The sequence below is a fragment of the Mastacembelus armatus genome, chromosome 5, assembly GCF_900324485.2.
Source record: "Mastacembelus armatus chromosome 5, fMasArm1.2, whole genome shotgun sequence".
Lineage (NCBI taxonomy): Eukaryota > Metazoa > Chordata > Actinopteri > Synbranchiformes > Mastacembelidae > Mastacembelus > Mastacembelus armatus.
Genome location: NC_046637.1, coordinates 222,126 through 246,391, shown reverse-complemented (window position 1 = coordinate 246,391; position 24,266 = coordinate 222,126). Strand labels below are relative to the sequence as shown.

At 44.9% G+C, this 24,266-nt stretch overlaps 3 protein-coding genes across 4 annotated transcripts; 1 reads left to right on the top strand and 2 right to left on the bottom strand.

Annotated features, from left to right (window-relative positions):
- Positions 1–760: 760 nt before the first annotated feature.
- On the bottom strand, positions 761–9,838 carry aldh4a1 (aldehyde dehydrogenase 4 family, member A1). 2 transcript variants are annotated; one of them, XM_026307567.2, is made up of 15 exons: positions 9,639–9,838; positions 8,394–8,487; positions 8,209–8,301; positions 8,056–8,103; positions 7,550–7,705; positions 7,199–7,348; positions 6,803–6,877; positions 6,158–6,345; positions 5,949–6,022; positions 5,664–5,860; positions 5,432–5,479; positions 2,448–2,600; positions 1,874–1,995; positions 1,634–1,752; positions 761–1,541 (listed from the first exon to the last, which is right to left on the bottom strand). In XM_026307567.2, exons 1-15 carry the CDS (start codon positions 9,677–9,679, stop codon positions 1,429–1,431), a joined length of 1,671 nt encoding a protein of 556 aa, XP_026163352.1. In that variant the 5' UTR covers positions 9,680–9,838; the 3' UTR covers positions 761–1,428. The 2 variants fall into 2 exon arrangements, with proteins under 2 accessions (XP_026163352.1, XP_026163351.1); XM_026307566.2 differs by lacking the exon at positions 9,639–9,838 and adding an exon at positions 9,353–9,562.
- Positions 9,839–12,761: 2,923 nt separating this feature from the next.
- Positions 12,762–15,983, top strand: LOC113130758 (achaete-scute homolog 5-like). The gene is made up of 2 exons (XM_026307598.1): positions 12,762–12,927; positions 15,141–15,983. The coding sequence occupies exon 2, from the start codon at positions 15,235–15,237 to the stop codon at positions 15,778–15,780; it is 546 nt and encodes a 181-aa protein (XP_026163383.1). The 5' UTR covers positions 12,762–12,927; positions 15,141–15,234; the 3' UTR covers positions 15,781–15,983.
- Positions 15,984–16,804: 821 nt separating this feature from the next.
- On the bottom strand, positions 16,805–23,941 carry ppp1r15b (protein phosphatase 1, regulatory subunit 15B). Its single transcript, XM_026306791.2, is given in 2 exon segments — positions 16,805–19,511; positions 21,126–23,941. Coding segments are annotated over 2 exon segments (2,070 nt in total). The 5' UTR covers positions 22,983–23,941; the 3' UTR covers positions 16,805–19,298.
- Between the last annotated feature and the right edge of the window lie 325 nt (positions 23,942–24,266).

Sequence of the window (24,266 nt, the reverse complement as noted above, 5' to 3'; positions counted from 1 at the left end):
AGGAATACGCAGGTATAGATGATGGATGTCGCCACTTTTCTGGCCTCACACTGATCCTGATTCAGTAAACCACTCCATCCATCCATCCATCCATCCATCCATCATCTAGACCCCCTTAGTCCTAACCAAGGTCCCAGGGATCTGCTGGAGCCTATCCCAGCTCTCTTTGGGTGAAAGGCAGGGGTCCACCCTGGACAGGTCACCAGTCCATCACAGGGCAACCTCACTAATTTTTAGAGCTTTACTGTGGAGGGATATCAGAGGAAGCGGAAGTCACATGCACACAGGGGTCATGTGAGTGTGGACTCTGAAAACACCAGAATGAAAAAGACAAGAAACCAAAACACATTTACAGAAATTTATTGCAATCATTCATTTGAAGACGGCAAAGATTAAAATACAAAAGACTTGAAAACACATTCACTACCTCAGTGTTTGGAAAGAGAAAGCAGCAGAGCGTTTTTCCTGAATGTCGGTACTTTTCATTCTGGACGAGCTTCAGTTTCATGACTACCTTGAATTAAACTGCAGATGATGCAACTGGAGAAGTGGACTAAGACCCGAGCCCGGTTTATTTCACCGAGCTGCTGGACACATTAGTTCAAGAGAGGAAACGAGCTGTTCACACACATCTCTAAAATATTAGCAGCACTTCAGTTTCGCTGCTGAACATAGTTTGTAATATTCACTGTAAATATATTTAAGTAGATATATAGCATCTATTATTAATTGTACATTTTTAAAATATTTTTATCTTGTTTACTTTTATATATGTGGGAAAAAAAACCCTGTAACAAAATAAAGTATTTCTGATTCTCAAACAAACACTACACATTAGTGGATTATGGACAAATAAAATTGCTGTAACATTTTCTATGTTCTAATATTGACCCACAGCAACATTTTCATCTCTTCCAGGACAAAAACAAACTTATTTTCATTACTGGATCATCTATCAGATCATTGTGTGACTCATTTGGGCCATTGATCATTAGAAACAGCTAAACAAATGTTTGTGACACCTGACAACACACAATTATACATTCGCTTCTCTCAGTAGACAAACTGACAAACTGGATCCAGTGATATTTTTCCATTTTCTCTTAAAATGACCATGATAATCATTTCTCAGCTGTAACTGAATAACTGTTCCTGCTTTAATTAAATTCACATTAAAAATTAAAATACTTCCATTTGTTTTGTACCAATGAAGGAATATTTCATGTCACTCTCTGAAGCTGTGGATGTAGGACGGTGTTCTCACTGCTCTCCTGCTGATATACCTTTACGTCCCGGTCCAGGTCTGGCTCTGGGTCCAGGTCCAGTCAGAGTGACAGCAGGGATACAAAGCTTCGAATGGGCTTACACCTCTCTGACTCCACTCGAATCGGGAGGGATTCAACTCTGACCGGCCGTGGTTCTGGACTCTCAGCCCATGTACGGGTACCTCCACTCTGTGAGGGGGACATGGGTCTGCTTCACCACCTGCGGAGACGTCCACCTCAGGACATAGTGCGGCCCTCCGGGTTTGTCGTTGGTACCTGATGACAAGGAAAGTTCAGTGTGACACAGTCGTGATGCGATGGTCTGTCAACCATCTGCAGTGCCAGGGTCAGAAACAGGTAACACATACCTGAAGCTCTGGCGCCACCAAATGGCTGCTGAGCGACGATTGAGCCGGTGGATTTATCATTGACGTAATAGTTTCCTGCAGCGTTTCTCAAGACTTTAGCTGCTTCATCCAGAACGTTCCTGTAGAACAGTTAGATTTTTAACAAGGAGACAGAAAACAATGTAAAGCAGATGCATGAGATTATTTCTGGGCCCAGAAAGAACTGAACACTGGTCCTAAGTGTCCAGACGCTGGTCGTACTTGTCCTGAGCGAACACTGCGCCTGTCAGCGCGTATGGAGACGTGTTGTCGATCAGCCGCAGAACCTCCTTGTAGTCATTCTCAGGATAAACATAAACCGTCAGAACAGGCCCGAAGATTTCCTGCACAACACACATCATCACATTAGCGAGTCCTGAACACGGCAACATCTGGGTCCCTCTTTTTCGGTACAGAACCTTTGGAGCAAGCACCAAAAATTGTTTGTGCGTGCAAAGAACAGTGTAAATAAAGAACCGTGGGTACCAGCATAACAGCCGCTTTTAGAAATGAACCGAAATCTGCAAACGAATCGGTTCAGACAAGGTGAGTATATAAGAAAGTGTTTATCTGATTGATCTGGTCTATTTTTGGCAGATAAACAGTAAGAACAGAGAAAAAGTATTTCTGTTTCTGTCGTCACTATAAAGTTTCAGCCGGATCCCGGTTTTGAGTGAAGGTTCCTGTGTGACTGCAGGGGGAGCTGTTGCATTAATCAGTCTTTCCAACAGGTGGACAAATAGCCAGCAACAGGCCGTGAATGTGACTCAGACTCTAGTGTGAAATCAGTGTGCACCTCGTTCATGATGGCGTCCTGCGGGTCTGTGGCCTCCACGATGGTGGGCTCCACAAAATAACCCTTGTGATCGTCACAGTTTCCACCTGCGACCACCTTCAGATTAGGAGAGGACCTGACGTGATCAAGCCACTTCTTGATCCGAGCGAACGACTGCAGGAGAAAAACACAAACTAATAAACATCACACACAAATACAAAAACCTTAGTGAGCACGTGGATCATTAGCTCAGCAGGTAAACCTTCTGCAGAACATACAAAACATTAACTCAGGCTGGAGTTTGTCCCTGTAAATGCAAACCAACAGGCTGCTAATGTTGTAGGTTTACCCCAGTCGCTGACAGAACAGGTAGTGGACTAGATTTAGATTTGGTCGCTACTTTCATGTGGGAGAAAAATGATCTAGAGTATGAAATACAAATATTTGGGTCTGACCAAGCAGTATCCTGTTTGTACAGTCTGTCCACTTTCCCCATAGCCTCTGACTTAAACTTAGTGCTGGCAGGTCCATAGTGTAGGTTTACTGTTTTACTAGTTCAATATAACTTTCAGTCAGTGCCAGTGCTCCGACCATTCCACCAAACTGCAGACTTCAGGGTACAATGTCCCACTGGTATTGTCCACGTAGCTAGGCATGCTGGGTATTGTCCACTGTTGGCCTGTTCTGCTGATTTGTGCTGCCTTATGGATTTGCCATAAATGAAGGCCTCCAACAGTGTGACATGTTGAGTACTTTATTACACACAGCGGTTCACTCTGTGTTTTCATACTGTCACTATTAACATTTAGGGGCAGTGTATTTCCATAGACCACTATACATTAGTGCCCTGCTCAGCACCACGACATGAATGTTGATTAAAACAATGAGTGGAAAACCCACAACATCTGCACGACAGATTTATGGAAACAGCCTGAGCTTGAGAGTTTGGGCATGAGCAGAACATCCAGGTAGCACATCTGGATATGTAGCACATCTGGATATGTAGCACATCTGGATATGTAGCACATCCAGACATCGACCTGTCGACTTGTTTACGGTGATATTAATGGACAAGCTTGTGAATGGGTGCACCGTCGTTTTAGGGACCGCAGACAAAATGAAGGTAGCTGACGTTAACTACCTTATATACTTCTAATTTGAAGTACTTTATATACCGCTGGGTAGCTGACGTTAACTACCTTATATACTTCTAATTTGAAGTACTTTATATACCGCTGGGTAGCTGACGTTAACTACCTTATATACTTCTAATTTGAAGTACTTTATATACCGCTGGGTAGCTGACGTTAACTACCTTATATACTTCTAATTTGAAGTACTTTATATACCGCTGGGTAGCTGACGTTAACTACCTTATATACTTCTAATTTGAAGTACTTTATATACCGCTGGGTAGCTGACGTTAACTACCTTATATACTTCTAATTTGAAGTACTTTATATACCGCTGGGTAGCTGACGTTAACTACCTTATATACTTCAAATTAGAAGTACTTTATATACCGCTGGGTAGCTGACGTTAACTACCTGATATTCTTCTATTTTGAAGTACTTTATATACCGCTGGGTAGCTGACGTTAACTACCTTATATACTTTGAATTTGAAGTACTTTATATACCGCTGGGTAGCTGACGTTAACTACCTTATATACTTTGAATTTGAAGTACTTTATATACCGCTGGGTAGCTGACGTTAACTACCTTATATACTTCTAATTTGAAGTACTTTACATACCGCTGGGTAGCTGACGTTAACTACCTTATATACTTCTAATTTGAAGTACTTTATATACCGCTGGGTAGCTGACGTTAACTACCTTATGTACTTCTAATTTGAAGTACTTTCCATACCGCTGGGTAGCTGACGTTAACTACCTTATATACTTCTAATTTGAAGTACTTTATATACCGCTGGGTAGCTGACGTTAACTACCTTATATACTTCTAATTTGAAGTACTTTATATACCGCTGGGTAGCTGACGTTAACTACCTTATATACTTCTAATTTGAAGTACTTTATATACCGCTGGGTAGCTGACGTTAACTACCTTATATACTTCTAATTTGAAGTACTTTATATACCGCTGGGTAGCTGACGTTAACTACCTTATATACTTCTAATTTGAAGTACTTTATATACCGCTGGGTAGCTGACGTTAACTACCTTATATACTTCTAATTTGAAGTACTTTATATACCGCTGGGTAGCTGACGTTAACTACCTTATATACTTCTAATTTGAAGTACTTTATATACCGCTGGGTAGCTGACGTTAACTACCTTATATACTTCTAATTTGAAGTACTTTATATACCGCTGGGTAGCTGACGTTAACTACCTGATATTCTTCTATTTTGAAGTACTTTATATACCGCTGGGTAGCTGACGTTAACTACCTTATATACTTTGAATTTGAAGTACTTTATATACCGCTGGGTAGCTGACGTTAACTACCTTATATACTTTGAATTTGAAGTACTTTATATACCGCTGGGTAGCTGACGTTAACTACCTTATATACTTCTAATTTGAAGTACTTTACATACCGCTGGGTAGCTGACGTTAACTACCTTATATACTTCTAATTTGAAGTACTTTATATACCGCTGGGTAGCTGACGTTAACTACCTTATGTACTTCTAATTTGAAGTACTTTCCATACCGCTGGGTAGCTGACGTTAACTACCTTATATACTTCTAATTTGAAGTACTTTATATACCGCTGGGTAGCTGACGTTAACTACCTTATATACTTCTAATTTGAAGTACTTTCCATACTTCTGGGTATCTTGGGAATTTCCCCCCAGGGATCAATAAAGTTTGATGATCAGTCTGTATTTTGTTGGATCCATCTGATTCTGAAACTAAAGTTACCAGATAAATGTAGAGCAGGAAAAAGTCCAAGGTTTGACTCTGACATGTAGTGAAGTCCAAGGATGAAGTAGCTCAACATAGAAACAGGTGAAGTACAGGTGTGACAGTACCTTATCATCTATGACAGCTGAGAAAAAGGTGCTGAAATCTTCCACAGGCTGAAGAAGAAGAAGAAAAGAGCGTTAAACATCTAAAAACCTGTTTTCTTCATCCTGATTCCGCCCTGTCTCTTAACCGTGGTTAGCATATTAGCATGTGAAGGTCAAAGGTTCATGAGCTAGTCAGAGCTGCAACATTAATTCAGTCACTCATAAACTCTGTGGCTGCTCATTAGAAACTCACATCTCCTACTCGAATGTTCCTGTGAACTTCCAGCAGCTCCCGCTTGATTTGTGGCCACAGGCTGTCGGGGACGTACATCCTGGAGCAGGCCGAGCACTTCTGCCCCCCGTACTCAAACGCAGAGCGGATTGTCCCCATCACCACGCTCTGGATGTCTGCAGACTTGTGGACAAAGTGGAAATTCTTCCCGCCACACTCTGACAACACAAAGAAACATGTTCAGCCACAAAGAGCTGCTCGTGTCTGAATGCCTGTTTCTCCCATGACTGACTGGCTGGCCCTCACCTCCTGCCAGGCGAGGGAAGGTCCTGTAGGTGTCCAGGTTGTGTGCCACCTGCTTCCAAAGACGCTTGAATGTCCTGAAAACACAAAGTGAACCAGCTACAGGTCTGGGTGTAATTATTTGATGTTTCTGTTCCTAAAAAGCTGCACAGGGTTTAAAGACTATCACACATGCTGTTAGAGGCAGGCAGCCAGTAAATACTCCTCCTTACGGGACACTGCCGGTGAAGTTGATGCCTGTCAGGTGCTGCGAGGAGGTGACAGTGTCTCCAAATACAGGACCATCGGCCGGAAGGAACTGGATTATGTTGGGGGGCAGTCCGCACTCCCTCAGGACTTTGTAGACGGCGTAGCTCGCAGACATGGCGGTGTCACTGGGCTTCCACAGAACAACGTTCCCCTGAAAACAGGAGCATGGGAAAAACTAAATACAATGATGATCTCCTGCACAGGAACAGGAGCAGCCGCCCGCAGAGCAAACAGCTTTACTGCAATAACTAATATACGTCCTGATAGATTCAGACAGCGCTGCTTTAACACTCTGCATCGATGGAAGAAGACCACATGTGACAAAGACAAAGCCATGTTAACCCTCGATAACCCCTAGCCACTGGTTCCCACTTTGAGCTGCAGAGACTCTTCCATGGCTGCTGTTGGAAACCACTACTGGCTTCTTCTGACCTTGGCCAGGTGGCAGGGGGGGCTCATTGACGGAGCGGACTTTGCCAACACAGGGTAGAGAAGCTGGATTAACAACAGTAGGTAGCAGAGGACATTCTGTGTAAACCTCAGTTAATGTAGCTTTGATATGATAATTTTTCTGTGAGCGGATGACGCAGAAACACGTTCCCACTCACCATCATAGCCGGGGTACCTGCCAGGTTTCCACCAATAGCAGTGAAGTTGAAGGGAGCCACAGCTGCTACAAAACCCTGAGAAAAGAGACAATTATGGAGGAGAAACAAAAGCCCACTTTCCTTTCACTGTGTTCCTCATTGCAAAACAGACACTTCAGCCTGATCCTGGACCGCTGTTTGCACTTTATTCATGTGTTTTTGTCCAATGAGCTGATCTATAGGATTTAGTTCAAATACTGCTCTTTACATAATTCGCATCATCTCTCAACTTAATTGTGTACAGAAACACTATTTGGATTTGAACCTAAAAAAAACATGGCGACTTTGCAGCGTCAATCACTGAACCACAGCCTGGACTTTTCAGGGAGCCATTTCTTACAGTGTGTGCAGCTTTACCTCCAGCCCTCGATAGATCGTGGTGTTGGTGCTTCCCCCAGCACTGATGGGTTGTTGCTTCTCCAGCTCCATCGCATGTTTGGCGTTAAATCGGAAGAAGTCGATGAGCTCTGCGGCAGCATCGATCTCAGCCTGCATCACCGTCTTACCCTGCAATGCACAGATTCACCAGGACACAGTGAAACGCTGCTGCTTTGCACAGAACGTCTGTTTATCTCTGGGAAGGTTCTTTACACACGCATCCACATTCAACTTTCTGCCTCCATGTTGCTGTTCCAGTTTCTTCACTTTTTTCTTTTAGTGGAATCGTCTCTGACGAACCACTAAAACAGTTTGTTGTCTCTGCTCTACCTGTCCAACCATGGTCTTGGCGAGGACTTCTGCTCTCTTAGGTCCACTGATGGCGTCGGCGGCCTTGAAGAAGATCTGGGCTCTGTCCTGGACCGGCCTCAGGTCCCACTCTCTCCTCGCTGCCACAGACGCCACGATGGCTTTGTTGATCAGCTCCTGCATCGGTACATTCAGGCAGAAACAACAGGTTGTTTGGTTTGATTGGAAACTGTACACAAACATTAAACACTCTACATTTGATCCATGATGTGTAATTTATCTTATTTTCTTCATCACAATTCATCATTTTTTTCACCCAGAACAATGACTCTGCTCTGGCGTCATGAATGAAAATCTGCTGTACGAATAAACCTGAAGCAAGAAATCCAGGTCTACGGGTTGAGACTGATCTCATTTTTAAAGATCCACATTTGGTATAAAAAGATTCTGGGAGTTTGTTAGAATTGTCAACAAGATTCTTTCATATATTTGAAAGTCTTCAGAACATAAAGACGACGAAAACTCACCTTGTCGGCGTAACAGAACTTGGCCACCCTGTGTGAGTGATTGAATGGCTGCGAACAGAAGAAACGTACGTCACTGTTTTTCTACTGGGATCACGCTCACACTGAGCACGTCAGCAGGCGGTCTGAATATTTCTGAGGTCAGAGGTCACTCACTGATAACTGGTATCTGACGTCATTGGTCCACACATGTTCGTCTCCCACCACACACGGGATCTCCTCCGTTCTCCCCTTCAGGCTGTCCAGGGCCTGAACACACAGTCGACATGAGGGCACAGAAACGTGTTATCATGTGCTCAGAGCGTGTCGCATGCAGATTGGTGGCACATGCAGCTTCCAACCTTCAGCAGCTCCGTTCGTTCGGCGCTGCCCTCTCTGAAGTCCAGGACCGGCTCATTCTTCACCTCTACAGCTGCACAGGAGAAGGTTTTAAACCTGAACAAACAAACTGGTTTCAACGGTTTGTGAAAACAAAAGGCTCCACATGTGGTTACGTGCTCAGCAGCAGCCTCAGGCGTTTGACCTGTGCTGGTCAGGGTGGGAGGGGCCGACCTGTAACGAGGAGACAGGAGCTCAGGTGAATCGGTCGCTGTGCCACTATTTCAGTCGTCCGTTTGCTGATCAGTGGCATCAGAGAAACCGTCACACAGGCCCCAAACTCTCACAGCCTTCGGCAGCACTCCACACCGGGAAACAGACGGAGCCAGACTCCGGTTTCTCTTCCATTTCTCTTGTGAAAATAATATTTAAAGCAACTGGCAAACAACAGAATCAACCTGAGGTAATTTACTCAACAGGCTCACCTGAACTAAAACTGTAAAAGTCGCACACACCCCTGGCCCTGACTGAGCTTTGCAGTTTTGGACTGAAGGTTTTTACAGAAAACAAACACCTTCTTTCTAAGAAGCAGATCCTCAGATCCACAGAAACCTGGACCTGAGTGGTGTCCACTGAGGAAACAGCTGCACAGAAAACTGGACAGTCGATTTTTACTGATTCTGACATTCACACATTTCACAATATAAAATTTCAATGAAATTGCCTGAGAAAATAATCTGATGAATCCTTGATGGGAATAATTGAAGCTGAACATAAAATAATTCAGACCAGTTGCACGTTAACATTCACAAATTCATTAATATATAATAATATATCAATAACATGTCACTTGTTTACTTTTGCATCTAGTGGAGTATTTGTACTGTGTGATACTTTTACTGAAGTGATGTCAGTAAAAGTATCACACAGTACAAATGACTAATCGATGATGACTAATCGATGATCAATCAACTCTAATAACCTGAGGTAATGATTGGAGAATGATCCGAGCGGATCCAGATTTATCTGATGACGGACCAGTCGATCACAGATCGATAACCCACAGCTGAGCCCACCTTTCAACACACGTCCTGCCCTGCACAGGTGTGACGTTACCTGAGGCCCTGCAGCTTCTACACCTGTCACACACATGTTGAAACACAATAACCTGCACATAAACTAGCTTACATAGTTCACGTGCTCTCTTAAAGCATTGTGGGTGCAGCAGGTGAATAAGGCGTTAGCTTGATGCTAATATTAGCACCTACCCCCTCCAGGACCGACGCGCCGCCGCCCCCACCCGCAGCATGTCCCACCTGGCTGACGACACGAACACGTGGACAAACGGAGCCGGTAAAGCCACTAACACAGCGGCAGGACAGACACAGGACACACGGATCAATAACTGATGAGTTATAGATCTCAGAGATCTGATCGACACAGAGCCGCTGGACGACTACACCTCCAGCTGTTCGCGGGTTGTCGGTTATTTACCAGTTATATTACCACGACAGGTTTCCTCAGTTTTACGACAGCTCAACGACATACGGGACATTTCCGACATGTAGTGGACAGGAAAAAACACCAGTTGCTATAATTTTATTTTATTTATTCTATTTTATTTTTTAATATCTTTCAGTAACACCCCCCCGCCGCTAAATGCAGCGATCCGCAGGCGTGTCTGAAATTGGCCAATCAGTGAACAGATGAGTATCATCAGCCAATCACAGGCCGAGGCTCTACTTTTAAGGCGCTTCTTGACCTTTTGTCCACGGTGATTGGTTAGAAACACGTGACCTCCAGTTTTGCAGACATGGGCCCACGGGACCTCCCAAACTGGACCCACAGCGAAACAAGGTGCTCCCATCAAATCCCTTTGAATTAAAGCTGTTTCCTTTAAATACTACAAAAGTCTTTTATCTGTCTCTGAATCAGAAGTCTTCGTTCTTTTTAAACAAATACATCTGCTGGTACGAATTTTATTAAATACAGTGAGATTTTCTTCAACTGACGTCAGAAACATGATGGGTTTTCTAAGAAACAGGTTGCAAGTAGAAGTACACTGCAAACTTTTCTGTACAAATGTAGAAACTGCAGCTGTCAGAGAAAATACTCAGGCAAAGTACCGGCAGTGCAGTACTGAGGTAAATGTCCCCCTGCAGCTGCATCCAGCTGTTACGTCACTTTCAGGGTTTAACACGTTTTTGTTCAGGGTTTATGTTTGAAGGTCAAAGGTTTTTACACCAACTGATCTGAGTCCAGCTGCAGTGAAAAGGTTTTCACTTCCAGCCTGAAAAACCTGTGCTGTCGACACCACAGCGCCACCCAGTGTTGATCTGCCAAGACCTTCACTCTGACTGTGCGTTACTGGAGAGAAAGGGTCAAAGTGCATATGAGCAGTTTGGGTTTTGTGTTAAATGTTTGTGTCACACTCCAAAATGCAGCCACACTAATTTTGGCTGATTTTCTGTAACTTCAGTAAAGTCTGTGCTGTGATTACTGCAGTGCTGGAGCAAGTACTCTGATCTGTACCACAGTGTACAAATACTGTGTTACAAGTAAACATACTGCTACAGTACAGTACAACTGCAATATCTTTAAAATATAGTACCTATTATGAATTATTATTATATGATGTATTTGTTATTATTAATGTTATAATTATTATTGATGGTTTATGTGCTTTACATACTGTCACGTGCATCATCCATGTTAACACACTATTGATTCATGATATTTTATGTTAAGAATCTGCACCTGTAAAGTCGTTTATCACATAAATGCAGTGGAGTAAAAAGTACAGTATTCTAACTAAATGCAAACAATCAAGTACAAGAACCTTAAAACTATATGTGAGTACAGTATGTGAGGATTTTTTATTTTATTTTCGAAATGTGTTTATTTAGCAGTTTGTGTGGCACAGAGCTCAGATCTCTCCTGGTTTCTAGTGTTCTGATGATTCTCAGCTTCATGTCTCTGCAGGCTGAGCTGCATCACGGCCTGAAGCTCATCTTTGATGTTACACTGACACAAAAACACAATCCTGTATGTGCATGCCCTTATTAAAGTGCACACACACGCACACGCTGATGAAACCACAACAAGCGTGTGTGTGTCGGCAGCAGCTTCCTGCAGGAACATACACAGACGCAGAGATTAGAGCAGGAAGCATCAGTGGCGCTCATCTGGACGTCAGACTGGACGTCAGACTGGACCTGAGCTGCAGCACCAAGCTTTCTGCAGCAGAAAACGTTAACTGACGATTTCACAGGTTTCATGTCTGTCCCACGCGACAAGAGGTCCCACACGACAACTGGTCCCACGCGACAACTGGTCCCACGCGACAACTGGTCCCACGCGACAACAGCTGGGAGTCTAGTGCTGCCTGTGTTGAAGCTGTACAGAAACGTGCAGCGAAATGTTCCTGTGCAGCTACAGATTCAGTGGAAACACTGGTCACATCTAAGAACAGTATGAAACACGTCCACATCAGGTCTCGTCATCTGCACAAGTGAACAGGTCGAGCCAAGTTATATCCAGGCAGTTTCTTCCCAGCAAACGAGACACAGCCAGACCTCTCCTGTCTGACAAACACCTCTGGTAAATGCTCTTTGCTCACCTGGAAGGAAACTTGGAGCAACCGTGATCATTCTGCTTTAACATTCATTTGATCACACACACTTTCCTTTGACTGAGTTCTGTTACACCAGGAATAAAACACCCATCAGCAATTCAGTCTGTGGTTCCATCTTTGGTCTCTGTTATAAAGTCGTTCTATTAATTTAGACCATATTGTCTGTGTCACTGGTAATAAACTATTAATAAAGTCTATTATTTATCCATCCATCCCTTTATTCTTCTGTCTGGTTTCAAACTGCAGCTCGTGTGTTTTGTATGAACGTGTGTTAAAGGAGTTTAAAGACGTAATTACAATAAAAAAAAGAAGAATTGATCTTTGATTGGTTTGTTTGTTGAAAATAACACATTGTATAAATAAACTGATTATTAATATAAGAGCGTGATCAGTACAGTGTGGTAGCCCAGTTGGTATCAGAGTATGTGTGCACAGGTGGGTCTCAAACAGCAACTCAGGTTACAGGTGTGTGCGTAAACAATCATCAGTGTGTGTGTGTGTGTGTGTGATGAGAGGCTGACAGGAAGGGTGTGTGTGTTGATGCCTTTCATCTGGAAATACAGGATTTAGGAAGAGGAAACTGCAAACACTCATTTTTACCTGTCCACACTCTTTGATGTTCCACATCCCCGGACTCTGACACCAGCGCAGAGTCACACCTGAACATGATCAAATCCTGGAAGCTGCCGTCGTTATTGTGGGTACAAACTTGAAAACAAAGACAGATCTGTGTTTTCTGCTCCTGTGTTGCATTAATTCATCTTTTATATTCCTGATTCTGTGTGTGTGTGTGCTTCTCTCGTTAGCTGATGTCTAGTTACACACCTGGAAGGGCGGAGCCTGCTCAGGTGAGAGCAGGTAAATCCTGTACTTTTCATCCTGCAGCCTCAGTCAGAGTCGAGCTGCGAGAGGAAACAGTGCAGGTGAGACAAACAGCTTCTTATCATGTTTCCTAATGTATTTAAGGCTCTGCTCATGTGGTTCCTCTGGGCAATAGAAATTCTTAGTGCATTCAGCCACATGTTGCACGTTGTTAAACCAGGCAGGTGCTGCAGGGAAGAGGAGCTGAGATTAGAGACGTTCAAACACTGTCGGTCATTTAAAGACTGAGCTTTAAGTTCTGATGCATTTGTTCTAGATGAATAAGGAAACTTTTTATGGGGCAGAGTTTGTTTGTGGAACAGGAACAGGCCTTTGCTGTTCGGTAAATAATGTAATGTCATGTCTCGTTCACTGGCTGTTGTTTTCTTGTTTTCACAGTGTTCTTGTAACGTATCACACAAATAGAACTGGTCCGTGGGAACACCAGGATAGGTTCAAAATGTTACTGCAGTAAAAGTTCAAAAGTACCATCATCCAAATGTACTTGAAGTATCCAAAGTAAAAGGACTCATTGTGCAGAATGGCCCATTTCATATGAATTGATCTGATATTATTGGATTCTAATATTGATGATTATTGTGTTGATCACTTTAATGTTGGAGCTGACGTTAACTACCTTATATACTTCTAATTTGAAGTACTTTATATACCGCTGGGTAGCTGACGTTAACTACCTTATATACTTCTAATTTGAAGTACTTTATATACCGCTGGGTAGCTGACGTTAACTACCTTATATACTTCTAATTTGAAGTACTTTATGTACCGCTGGGTAGCTGACGTTAACTACCTTATATACTTCTAATTTGAAGTACTTTATGTACCGCTGGGTAGCTGACGTTAACTACCTTATATACTTCTAATTTGAAGTACTTTATATACCGCTGGGTAGCTGACGTTAACTACCTTATATACTTCTAATTTGAAGTACTTTATATACCGCTGGGTAGCTGACGTTAACTACCTTATATACTTCTAATTTGAAGTACTTTATATACCGCTGGGTAGCTGACGTTAACTACCTTATATACTTCTAATTTGAAGTACTTTATGTACCGCTGGGTAGCTGACGTTAACTACCTTATATACTTCTAATTTGAAGTACTTTATGTACCGCTGGGTAGCTGACGTTAACTACCTTATATACTTCTAATTTGAAGTACTTTATATACCGCTGGGTAGCTGACGTTAACTACCTTATATACTTCTAATTTGAAGTACTTTATATACCGCTGGGTAGCTGACGTTAACTACCTTATATACTTCTAATTTGAAGTACTTTATGTACCGCTGGGTAGCTTACGTTAACTACCTTATATACTTCTAATTTGAAGTACTTTATGTACCGCCGGGTAGCTGACGTTAACTACCTTATATACTTCTGATTTGAAGTACTTTATGTACCGCCGGGTAGCTGACGTTAACTACCTTATATACTTCTGATTTGAAGTACTTTATATACCGCTGGGTAGCTGACGTTAACTACCTTATGTACTTCTAATTTGAAGTACTTTATATACCGCTGGGTAGCTGATGTTAACTACCTTATATACTTCTAATTTGAAGTACTTTATGTACCGCTGGGTAGCTGACGTTAACTACCTTATACACTTCTAATTTGAAGTACTTTATATACCGCTGGGTAGCTGACATCAACTACCTTATATACTTCTAATTTGAAGTACTTTATATACCGCTGGGTAGCTGACGTTAACTACCTTATATACTTCTAATTTGAAGTACTTTATATACCGCTGGGTATCTTGGGAATTTCCCCCCAGGGATCAATAAAGTTTGATGATCAGTCTGTATTTTGTTGGATCCATCTGATTCTGAAAAGGAACTAAAGTTATCAGATAAATGTGGAGCAGGAAAAAGTCCAAGGTTTGACTCTGACATGTAGTGAAGTCCAAGGATGAAGTAGTACTACATGGAAATACTCAGGTAAAGTACAAAACTAGTAAAGAAAGCCGCACTGTGCAGATAAACGAGGATTGACAGCACCAACTCTAAAAAATAGCATTGGAAAGTCGAGCCTGCCAGTGTTTCAGGTCTATTTCAGCTACTGCTGCCAATTGGGTGGACTAATTAATAGAAACACCTGTGTGTGAGCCCATCAAAGGTCAAAGGTGAAAATATTTTTGAGGACAGAATGAAGGAAGGCCCGTGTGACAGATTCGGTTTCATTAAACCGCAGAACAGAGTCTAGTGATGTAACTCAGACCTGACTCAGAGTCTCTGTTTCCCTCCACAGGTCAGCAGGACTCTGATGATGAACCTTCCCTGGCCTCTCCAGAGGACAGCCACTGCTTGAACCAGGACTCCTGATCAGGTATCAGTAAGATCACATGATGAGCTCCACTTGGTCTCCACCAATCATCGACCAGCGTTCTTCATACCTGGGCTTCAGTGTGTCTCCTCCTGCTGGACATTGTGAGGATCGCAGCATCTCTCAGCACCCTGACCCTCTGTCCAGCTCCGTCCCCATCTTCTTCTACCCCTCCAGCGTGGACCCTTCCGGTCTCGGCCTGTACAAAGGCCCTCTGCGCAGCCCCGGCCTCCTGCCCTGTCTGACCCCCTTCCACCACCACGGACATTTCAGTGTCTATGAGTGTCCCTTTGAGCCGGCGTTCATCCAGAAGCGAAATGAGCGGGAGCGTCAGAGGGTGAAGTGTGTCAACCAGGGCTACGCCAAACTGAGGGACCACCTGCCGGGTCAGAGCGGCGACAAGCGGCTCAGCAAGGTGGAGACGCTGAGGGCCGCCATCAGATACATCAAGTACCTGCAAGGACTGGTAGAGCTGGAGGACGGGAGGCCCAGTGAGGAAGAGTCGCCCAGTAGCTCGTCCTCTGGACCGGACTGTGGAGGAGAGTCCGAGGGGGTCACATGTTAAACACATAGCTGCAGCTGAAAGCTCCTCAGAACCACCTGAATGATTCATCACCTCTGTTCAGGCCACAGCTCTCATCCAGTCAGTCCAGAACCCAAACACCTCCAACTTAATGCAGGACTGATTCTGAGGTGGTTTCTGTCAGGGAGGGGTCACAGAGAAAAACCGATTCATCCTGTCTGATCAATCATTTCAGTAAAAACACATAAGATTGTAAAATAAATTGAGAACGTGGATGATTCCTCTTGAGTTCTCATATATTTGTTGCAGACTGGTGCATTCAGCAGGTAGAGCCGAGGGGTATCGCACAAAACCAAGGTAAGGGAGTAAGTTGGGATTTCCCAGTTATCCCAGTTACTTGAAAGCAGGTTGAATGAAGCTAAATTAAGATTCATTCTGTGACAGAGCTGCACCTCCTCACCCTGGGCTTCTGTGCAAACAACAGTCACAACCTGATGTCCATCCACAGACCAAACCAGACTGGTACTGGTCTGTGGTCTCCACCAGCAGCACTACAGCATAAGAACACAGGATAATATTTTCATGTTGGACATGTCAGATTAACTTGTACTGTTCCTTCTGAACACTGGAGGAACACAGCTGCTCCCCTGATTCACCAGTCTGGAAAACTCACAAACCTTTTACCTGCAACACAAAACAAACGAGAAAATGAACAAAGGCCTGAGTCAGGACGTCTGAGCGCCCCGAGTTCGTTCACATGGAAAACCTCAAGATAAATGCTACCACTGCAGCAGTAACACTGCGTGTCTGCAGGTGGCGCTGTGTTAAACCTGCAGCTGCTGGTACTTTCACCTGCAAGGGGCCATGTCGACGCTGCAGTGAACTTCCTGTCCCGCAGGTGGCGCCATCTGCTGGGCAAACTCATACACGAAAACAGGAGGCGACTCATCTGAGTAGAAAAAATAAACCTGCATTTATTTCAGACATTTCCAAGGATCTGGACTCTGGGCCTGTTCATGTTGTAAAACCAGGTTTAGAGAGTAGCAGAAAAAGCAACTAGACAGTGTGTGATCATGAAATACTGATTTTATTGACAAGAATTTTTTTGACAAGCAGAACGAGTTACCCACCAAAAGAAGCATTAGAAAAATAAAAAGTTTTTTAAAGTAACACCAGACATTCTGTTGATTTAGCTTCAGTTCCTCCTGACATCTGTCGTATGTTTTCTGCTGGACTAAATTCTCTATTTACTCCCACCTCATTTTAATGATTAGTCAAAATCTGTTCAACACTCAAGTGATAAAGGTGTTTTCCATAGACAGCTGCAGCATCATGCAGAGGGTTTGACACGTCACACTGGAAACATCTGGCTGTGACTCAGCGGGGAACCCCCACCCCTGTTGAACTGAGGTGTCCAACCACAACAGGACACAACTGTCTTCATCAGCGCTCTGTCAATGAACACACACACTCACACACAGATACTACCGTGCAGGCGGTTCTACCAGGTGCTCACTCCAGAAAAGTGACTAATAAAGTTGACTCAAAGCAGACTTGGTGTGCAAACCCCTCTGAAAATACTTTCATAGGCCTTTTCCCAACAGTACTGATCAATACTTCCCACTGATATAATCAATCATATGTTAACTGGATCAGGATAAGCAGAACAAAGTCAGTGGATGATTAAATGAGTTAAAAACAACCAAGTTATCAAGTCCATTGTAGTTTGTGCTAAAACTGGGGGCAGTTTAAAAACGGACCCAGAGATCTGAGAAAATGCAAAAGTAACTATGACATTTTAGGAACATGATGTGAAACATGTTTAACATCGCACACACGCGCTTCATACACAACATGCTGATTTGTGTGACACCAGGGTGTAGATACTGGAAACATGCAGAGTGGAACTGGGACAGTTTCAGTCCCTGATCACAGGTGTGAAAATACTGCATCAGAACTACATCTTGTTCTGAGCTTTACTCCAATGGCAAAGTACTTTATACTTCTACTTTACATTTAAGTGGGAACTTTTATATTTTTACTGCACTCACAGATGCAGTTAGTGTACAGGTTAAAAGAAATTACTAATGATTAAACAGCATCTGAAATAATTAAACTCAGCCAAAGCATTTCAGTTCTCAGAGCTCAGGTAGTTCACAAGTCAAAAAACAAATCTATGAAGGTTCATTTCAGCTCATCGAATAGTTTCTGCTCACACAAACTCAACAAACCATTTTCAGCTGCTGAAGGATGAAGAAAAGAATTCACCACTTCGCCCCATCAAATACAAGCCTTCTCCAATGTTTTCTGAGGAAACAATAACAAAACATGGCTGAGTTCTGTCTGACTAAAGACATTGGAAAAACTGAAAATACAATTAAATAAATACGTCTGCATTCTGAAGCTTTTCCTTCTCACCCTAATAGGCTTGTGGGAAACACGTTTGAGTTTGTGTGGGACGTTCAGTTGAGCAGTCAGCAGGGCAGAGACACGACTGGTTAAAGGGAGATTGACTTTAATACCACAGTGATGCAGACCTGATTCCAAACAACACTGTACTGGCTGACCATCGGTGCTAAGAGAGGAACACGCTCCTCGTCCTGCCCAACAGCAGCGATCTTTGGCTTGAAAGAGAAATTGGGACAAAAGCAAAAGCTGCACAAACGGACCTGAAGCATACCTGTGCCCTTGACAAACTGGTGTCACTGCAGTGATGGGGAGATGAACAAGTTTACACCTGAGTCACAGAAAGAAGCTGCTCCCATCGAAAATGTTCTGGCATTTTGTAGAGAAAAGAACAGATCAATAAATAATAAACTAATCCTCACAGTGGTACAGCAGAGGGGTTTAAACTGACGGTTGGATAAAACCATCTCATGTGGTATATTTCTCCCTTTTCTGACACTATCACCAAACACTTTAGTCTCATTTAAAGACCACAGCAGAAGCTTTTCACAGAGAAACTGGTGATGTCCAGGTTTTGTCTCTGAACAGCTTCTGAAATCTGACTGAGAAGCACAATGAGGTCTGGAAGAACAGAAGCAGAAGAATAATGTGCTGTTTAATCCAAATGACTGCAGAGGCCTGATGAGGTGCAGGGATCCTGTATTTTACAGAAACAAAGATGGAGGTGGAACAGAAAGCTGGGATTGTTTTTTTTTGTGGATTTGCCTGGTGAAACCAGCAGCTTGTTTCTGTGTCTGATCAAAAATGCAAAGCAGATGAATACATGAGAAGACAGACAATACTGCAGACCTCACACAGGGGATTCCTCACAGTGAAGCCACAGGTGAAGCCCTTCAAACCAACACAAACACCCTGATAACACTAGTCACTGCTCAGGTTTACTGAAGGGTTAGGAAGTTGCCCTGAATCTTGTTGAATTAGTCGCATGAATCTGAAAAGATGAAGCTGCAGAAAAAACAGATGTGGGCTCAGCTGAGGCTGAACCACGTCAGAAAGTCAGTCAGTCCACTTGCAGGCTGAGTCTCTGCAGTGTGAACAAGCAGTTTCTCTCTTTCCTCAGTACGAGACGTACTGAGGCACCAGCTCCATTGTCCTCAGGCGTCCTGGACCGACAGGACAGTGAGGCGGCGGTACACCAGGCTGCGGTGCTGCGGCTGCAGGCAATAGGCGATGCTCTGCTCCACCTCCTGGCAGCGCCGCAGGAATCGGCAGCGATCCCGGGCCAGCTCCTCCCAGGGACCCCGTCGGTCCTCCTCGTCCTCGCCACAGCTGGCAAAGAACTCCTCCACATCATCACAGAAACGAACCTGAGAGAAAGAAGAAACAGCAATGGTCGTTTCATTAATTTCCAGCACCTAAACAGACAAATCACATTATTCCTCATTATAAAAGTCAGTTTCTGTTTCCTCAGAGCTGGAGGAGCAGGGTTCAAACCAGTCCTGACTCCACCTAGCCTCTAATCAGCTCTGGTTCACCTGTTCTTCACTGTGACCTGTTTCACTTTGAAACAGTCATGTAGCATCACAACTAACGTGACACTGGGAGCTGTTAGCAACGGGCTTGGCTCTACAGTTAGCAGCAGCACTGTGGGGGTGGAGTGCAGGGTGTCAAACCAGGGCTCTGCTTGGACTGGCGGTTCATGTGTGGCTCCCACAAACATTCTTCAGGTAATGACTCAGAGTGGCTCCACCCCTTTACCATTATTATTATTGTTATTATCTACTTTCCTTCAGCATAATTGTGCTTTACCTTTGCCCTGGTCAGCTGCACAGTGGTGACCTAAATGGAAACATCTGAGAAAAGCAGGATTTACTTTCTGTTTTACAGTCAAGTTTAATGAAGACGTACCTGTTTTCTGTGAAAACTGCCAAAGTAAAACTACTTGTGGCTGCAGTTAATGATTCTTTTTAATTAATTACTTGGTTTATAACACCCTTTGGTCACTGACTCAGTGCTGACTCAGAAACACAACATGACATTCAGCCGACATGTCTCTCACATGATGAGCTACAATAAAACCAGAAACAAGGAAGCAAAAACCTCAGAGAGGGAGGGGGCAGGTCCACGAGTAACCTGGTTTCAGTCTGATCCATGTTTACAGTAAATGGCATCAGCACGACCAGGAAGAAAGTAAAACTCACCTGCTCAAATGAACTTCTGTGTTTTGTCAAAGAACACAACAAAGCCTTCCTGTCTGTTACACCTGACCAGGTCATTTTGTCAAGTTTACCTCTGGAATCTGTAGGAAACCTACTGTGGAATTTTAGCTTGGCTTTGAATATTTGTTTTTATTCTCACTTCCAGACACTTTACAAGCTGTTCTAAAAATAAATCTGTTCAGAAAGCTCAGAGTACAGTCCAAACAAGGTTTCAGTGAAAAAAAAACTGCACCTGTGTGTATTTTAGGGTTTGTTCTGGTTGTCATAATTATCATTATCATCCCGAGTAAACAACTTGAATAATGCAATAATTACACAAATTCTGCACCACAACGGTTAAACTCGCAGGTGTTACAGGTGCATTTAGTCACATCATCACGTGTGACATCATGCTATCGTAAGTTATTTCCTCAGTGTGGACAAGAGCTGAAACACTTAGAGGGACACAGGGCAGAGGACAGAGGACAAAGGGCAGAGGGAAGAGGGCAGAGGACATGGGGCAGAGGGAAGAGGACAGAGGACATGGGGCAGAGGGAAGAGGACAGAGGACATGGGGCAGAGGGAAGAGGACAGAGGACAAGGGGCAGGGGGCAGAGGACAGAGGACAAGGGGCATTGGACACAGGACATATGAGCTTAGTCTGATCAGCGTCTCTGGGTAATAAAGATTGTTCCAGCTCAGACTGGCCGTTGCAGGCCGACTTGGTGTAGAGACAAAACATCAGAGAGAAACTGAAGAAAAAATAGAAGGAAGCAAACTGACCTTTTTGGGTGGAGCATGGCTCTGGGTGGTGGAGGACATGGAGCAACTGGAGGGTTCAGAAAAGCCACTGTCCAACCTCTCCTCAGCCTCCTCCTTCCTGTACTTGGGTGGTGATGAAGGCTGACAGTAGGGGGAGTGAGAGGGCCTCTGAGAGGCTTTCTTGGCCCTGGCCTTGGCCCTGGAAACAGCCTCGGCAGGCGCTCGAGTCCTGAGAGGAGCCTGGAAGTTAAAGGGGCTGTAGGGGTCTGAGGAGCAGTTGAAGGAGCTCCACAGGCGGAGGCTTTCAGCCTCATCCACCTCACTGGCCGAGGTGGAGTCATCCCAGACATCGTGGTCAGAGTGTGAGAGAGGGGTTAGTTCAGGGGAGGAAGTGGGGGAGGCCTGCGTGGAGGATGGGGGAGTGGGGATGGGGATGGCCCTGTGTGGGGTGCTGCCAGTGTATAGCCGGGCAGTGAAGTTTTGGGGGTTGTACGGATCCGGGCTTTGGCACAAGGAGCTCCACAGGCGCTCAGCCTCCATGCTGGCCTCATTGTCCGAGGGAGAAGCTTCATCATCATCATCATCACCTTCATCACTGGAGTCGGACAAGCAATCGCTATCAAAACCGTCATCATCATCATCATCGCTGGACTATGACTGGCTGCTGTCATCATCGCTGCAGGGGCAGCCCATGATAAAGGCGATGGCTTTGTTCTGGCACTGGGGGGTAGGGAGCACCATTGACTGACCCTCCAGCTTGGTTTGATCGTCCTCCTGCATCCCCGCTTCCTCATCTACATTTCCTGGCTCTCTGTCCTCAGAGGTGTTTTCCACCATCTCTGTCCCGAAATCAATGCTGTTTCCAGGCTCCTGCTGCTTGTCATTTAAGGTTTTCACCACGCACAGGTGACACATCTGGATGTGCTCTTCCTCCAGGCTGGAGTAACCATTGTCCTGATCAGGGGTCAAAAGTGCCACCTCACTGCAGGTGGTGGCAGCTCCTGAACTGCTCAGGCGGTCACTGATGCTTAGATGGTGGTCTGGCGTGGAGCCCTCTGTGTTCTCGACTGTGTGAAGGCCTCCATTGTCAGCCAGCTCCTCTTTGTGGTCAGCTGGTCCAGTGTTTTCTCCCAGCATCGATTCCCTGCTGCCTCTCTGGACAAACACTTTGCTTGTTTTGGCAGCAGGGGCTTTTGTCTCCGGACACTGTGAACAAAGTTGGCCTGTCACCGGAGAGTCCTCGGCCTGGGACAAGTCTGACAACAACCCTTTCTGCAGACTCTGCTCCCCGCCCCATAAGCTGCCCCACCACGTCCAGATTTTAGTTCCGCTGGTCTTCGGTGAAGAGCCCACCGCCTCGGTCACCCAGTCCTTACCCACCGGGGACTTTACCTCCTGAGAGGGGCTCAAGAGGACATGGCTGAAAAACGTCCTGACAGAAGAGAAACGTCCAAGGCCATTCTGCATCTCCTCTGCGCTTTGAATGCCGATCTCCTGCAGAGACTCCGCGGTCAGCCAGGACAAGGTGCCGCCGCCTCTCGGCTCCAGCAGGCGGGGGGCTCCGTCGTACTGGTACCGCAGGTAGGTCAAGTGAGGCGCAGGCTGCATGTCGTCCAGCTGCCTTAAAAACTCCCTCTCTTCATCAACAAAACTGGTTTGTAAGTCCGCACCGATCCACGTGGACCCGCTCTCAGACAGGGCCTGGTTCCGGGTTCGGCCGGTCACGTATTTCTGCAGAAATGCCAGCGCGGGCCTGGACACCACGGACAGCAGGCCGATCCACGAGCTTTCCTGACCGCCAAGCCCGGGAGAGGTGACTCCGTGCCCGGCCGCAGAGGTCGAGGTCTGCCCGCCGGAAAAATGCCCCTCGTTACTCATATTTCTGAACATTTCCTTCAGTTAAATCGGTGCAAAAATAATCATTAATAAACTTTAAGTGATATTAATAAACTTTAAGTGAAAAAACTGACGCTATCGTTAGTTTGACAGCTGTTAAAGTCAGTCCAAGCTAACAGCAGACGATATTAACACTTTCCATGAAAACGCATTGAGTCTTTTTAGTGAAAAACCGTTTTTACGCTGACTGGAACACATACCGGGGATCACAGCAAGAGGGAACCCAGGAAATATCGTCCATGAGCCCGGCGGGGTCCGCGGCGTCGACCCTTTGCTGAGAATGGTGGTTGGACTTCTTTCTGCTGGAGGATTTGGTGAAAACGGACACGGAGCTGAAGGAGAAAGAGAGGCCAAACAGGCTGGAGTCGCAAATTAGGGAAAGATCCAAGTCTGAAGATGAAAGAAGAGCCATTTTGTCTGACTTTAATCCCGGTGGACAGGCGGCGGCGGCGGATGGATGTCTCCGTTCAGGGGCTGCTGGTGGTGCTAGCAGGTTAGCTTAGCTGAAGCAGCTAGCTACAATTAGCCAGAAAAAATAAATGGCACGATCCAAAAACAATATCCGAGCCAAAAACTCGAAAAATCAGCTCCGGTATCCAGTCCGAGGCGTTAGCGGTCCTTCCACCGGGGCCGTTTTCCGTCCAAAGCGCAGCTCGAACCGCCGACTCGCTTCCGTTGGGGATTTCATCAGAAAGTCAAGGGACCGTCGACAATGACACGTTCCCTTCTAATGTGGAAGCGGCGGCCAGGGACCGTCGCTGTGTTACCCACGCGGAGGGAGCGCAGCACCATGTGCTCCTGCTGTTACACAAGAACCAGGCCAGGGTCTCTGTGGTCCGGGATCCTTCCTCCACGTGTCTATCAGCTGGAGACTTCCACGCGTCCCCGTTTAGCCCAGGCTGCGATCAGGTCTGAGAGAGGATCCCGTGTGTTGTTGTGGTGTTTAGACCAGATACCCAGTGACTTCGCACTGTATTGACGCGCTGAACTCCAGTGGCCAGCTGCAGTCTACACTCACTAACCCACAATAACAGTTTTAGACATTTTTGCAAATGTACTCAAAACCAAAAACCGGAATATAAAGGGGCAGAGTGCACAGGACAATTAATTCGGGACTTTGCACATCTGGATTTATTCAGTACTGCCAGGTCATTTTAATCCATTTCAAATTTAATCAACACATACATACAAATCTTGAGCCAAAGTCCCTTCAGTCCCACACCATGGTTTGGTATAACACTAGAAAATAAGAGAATTATTATTTTG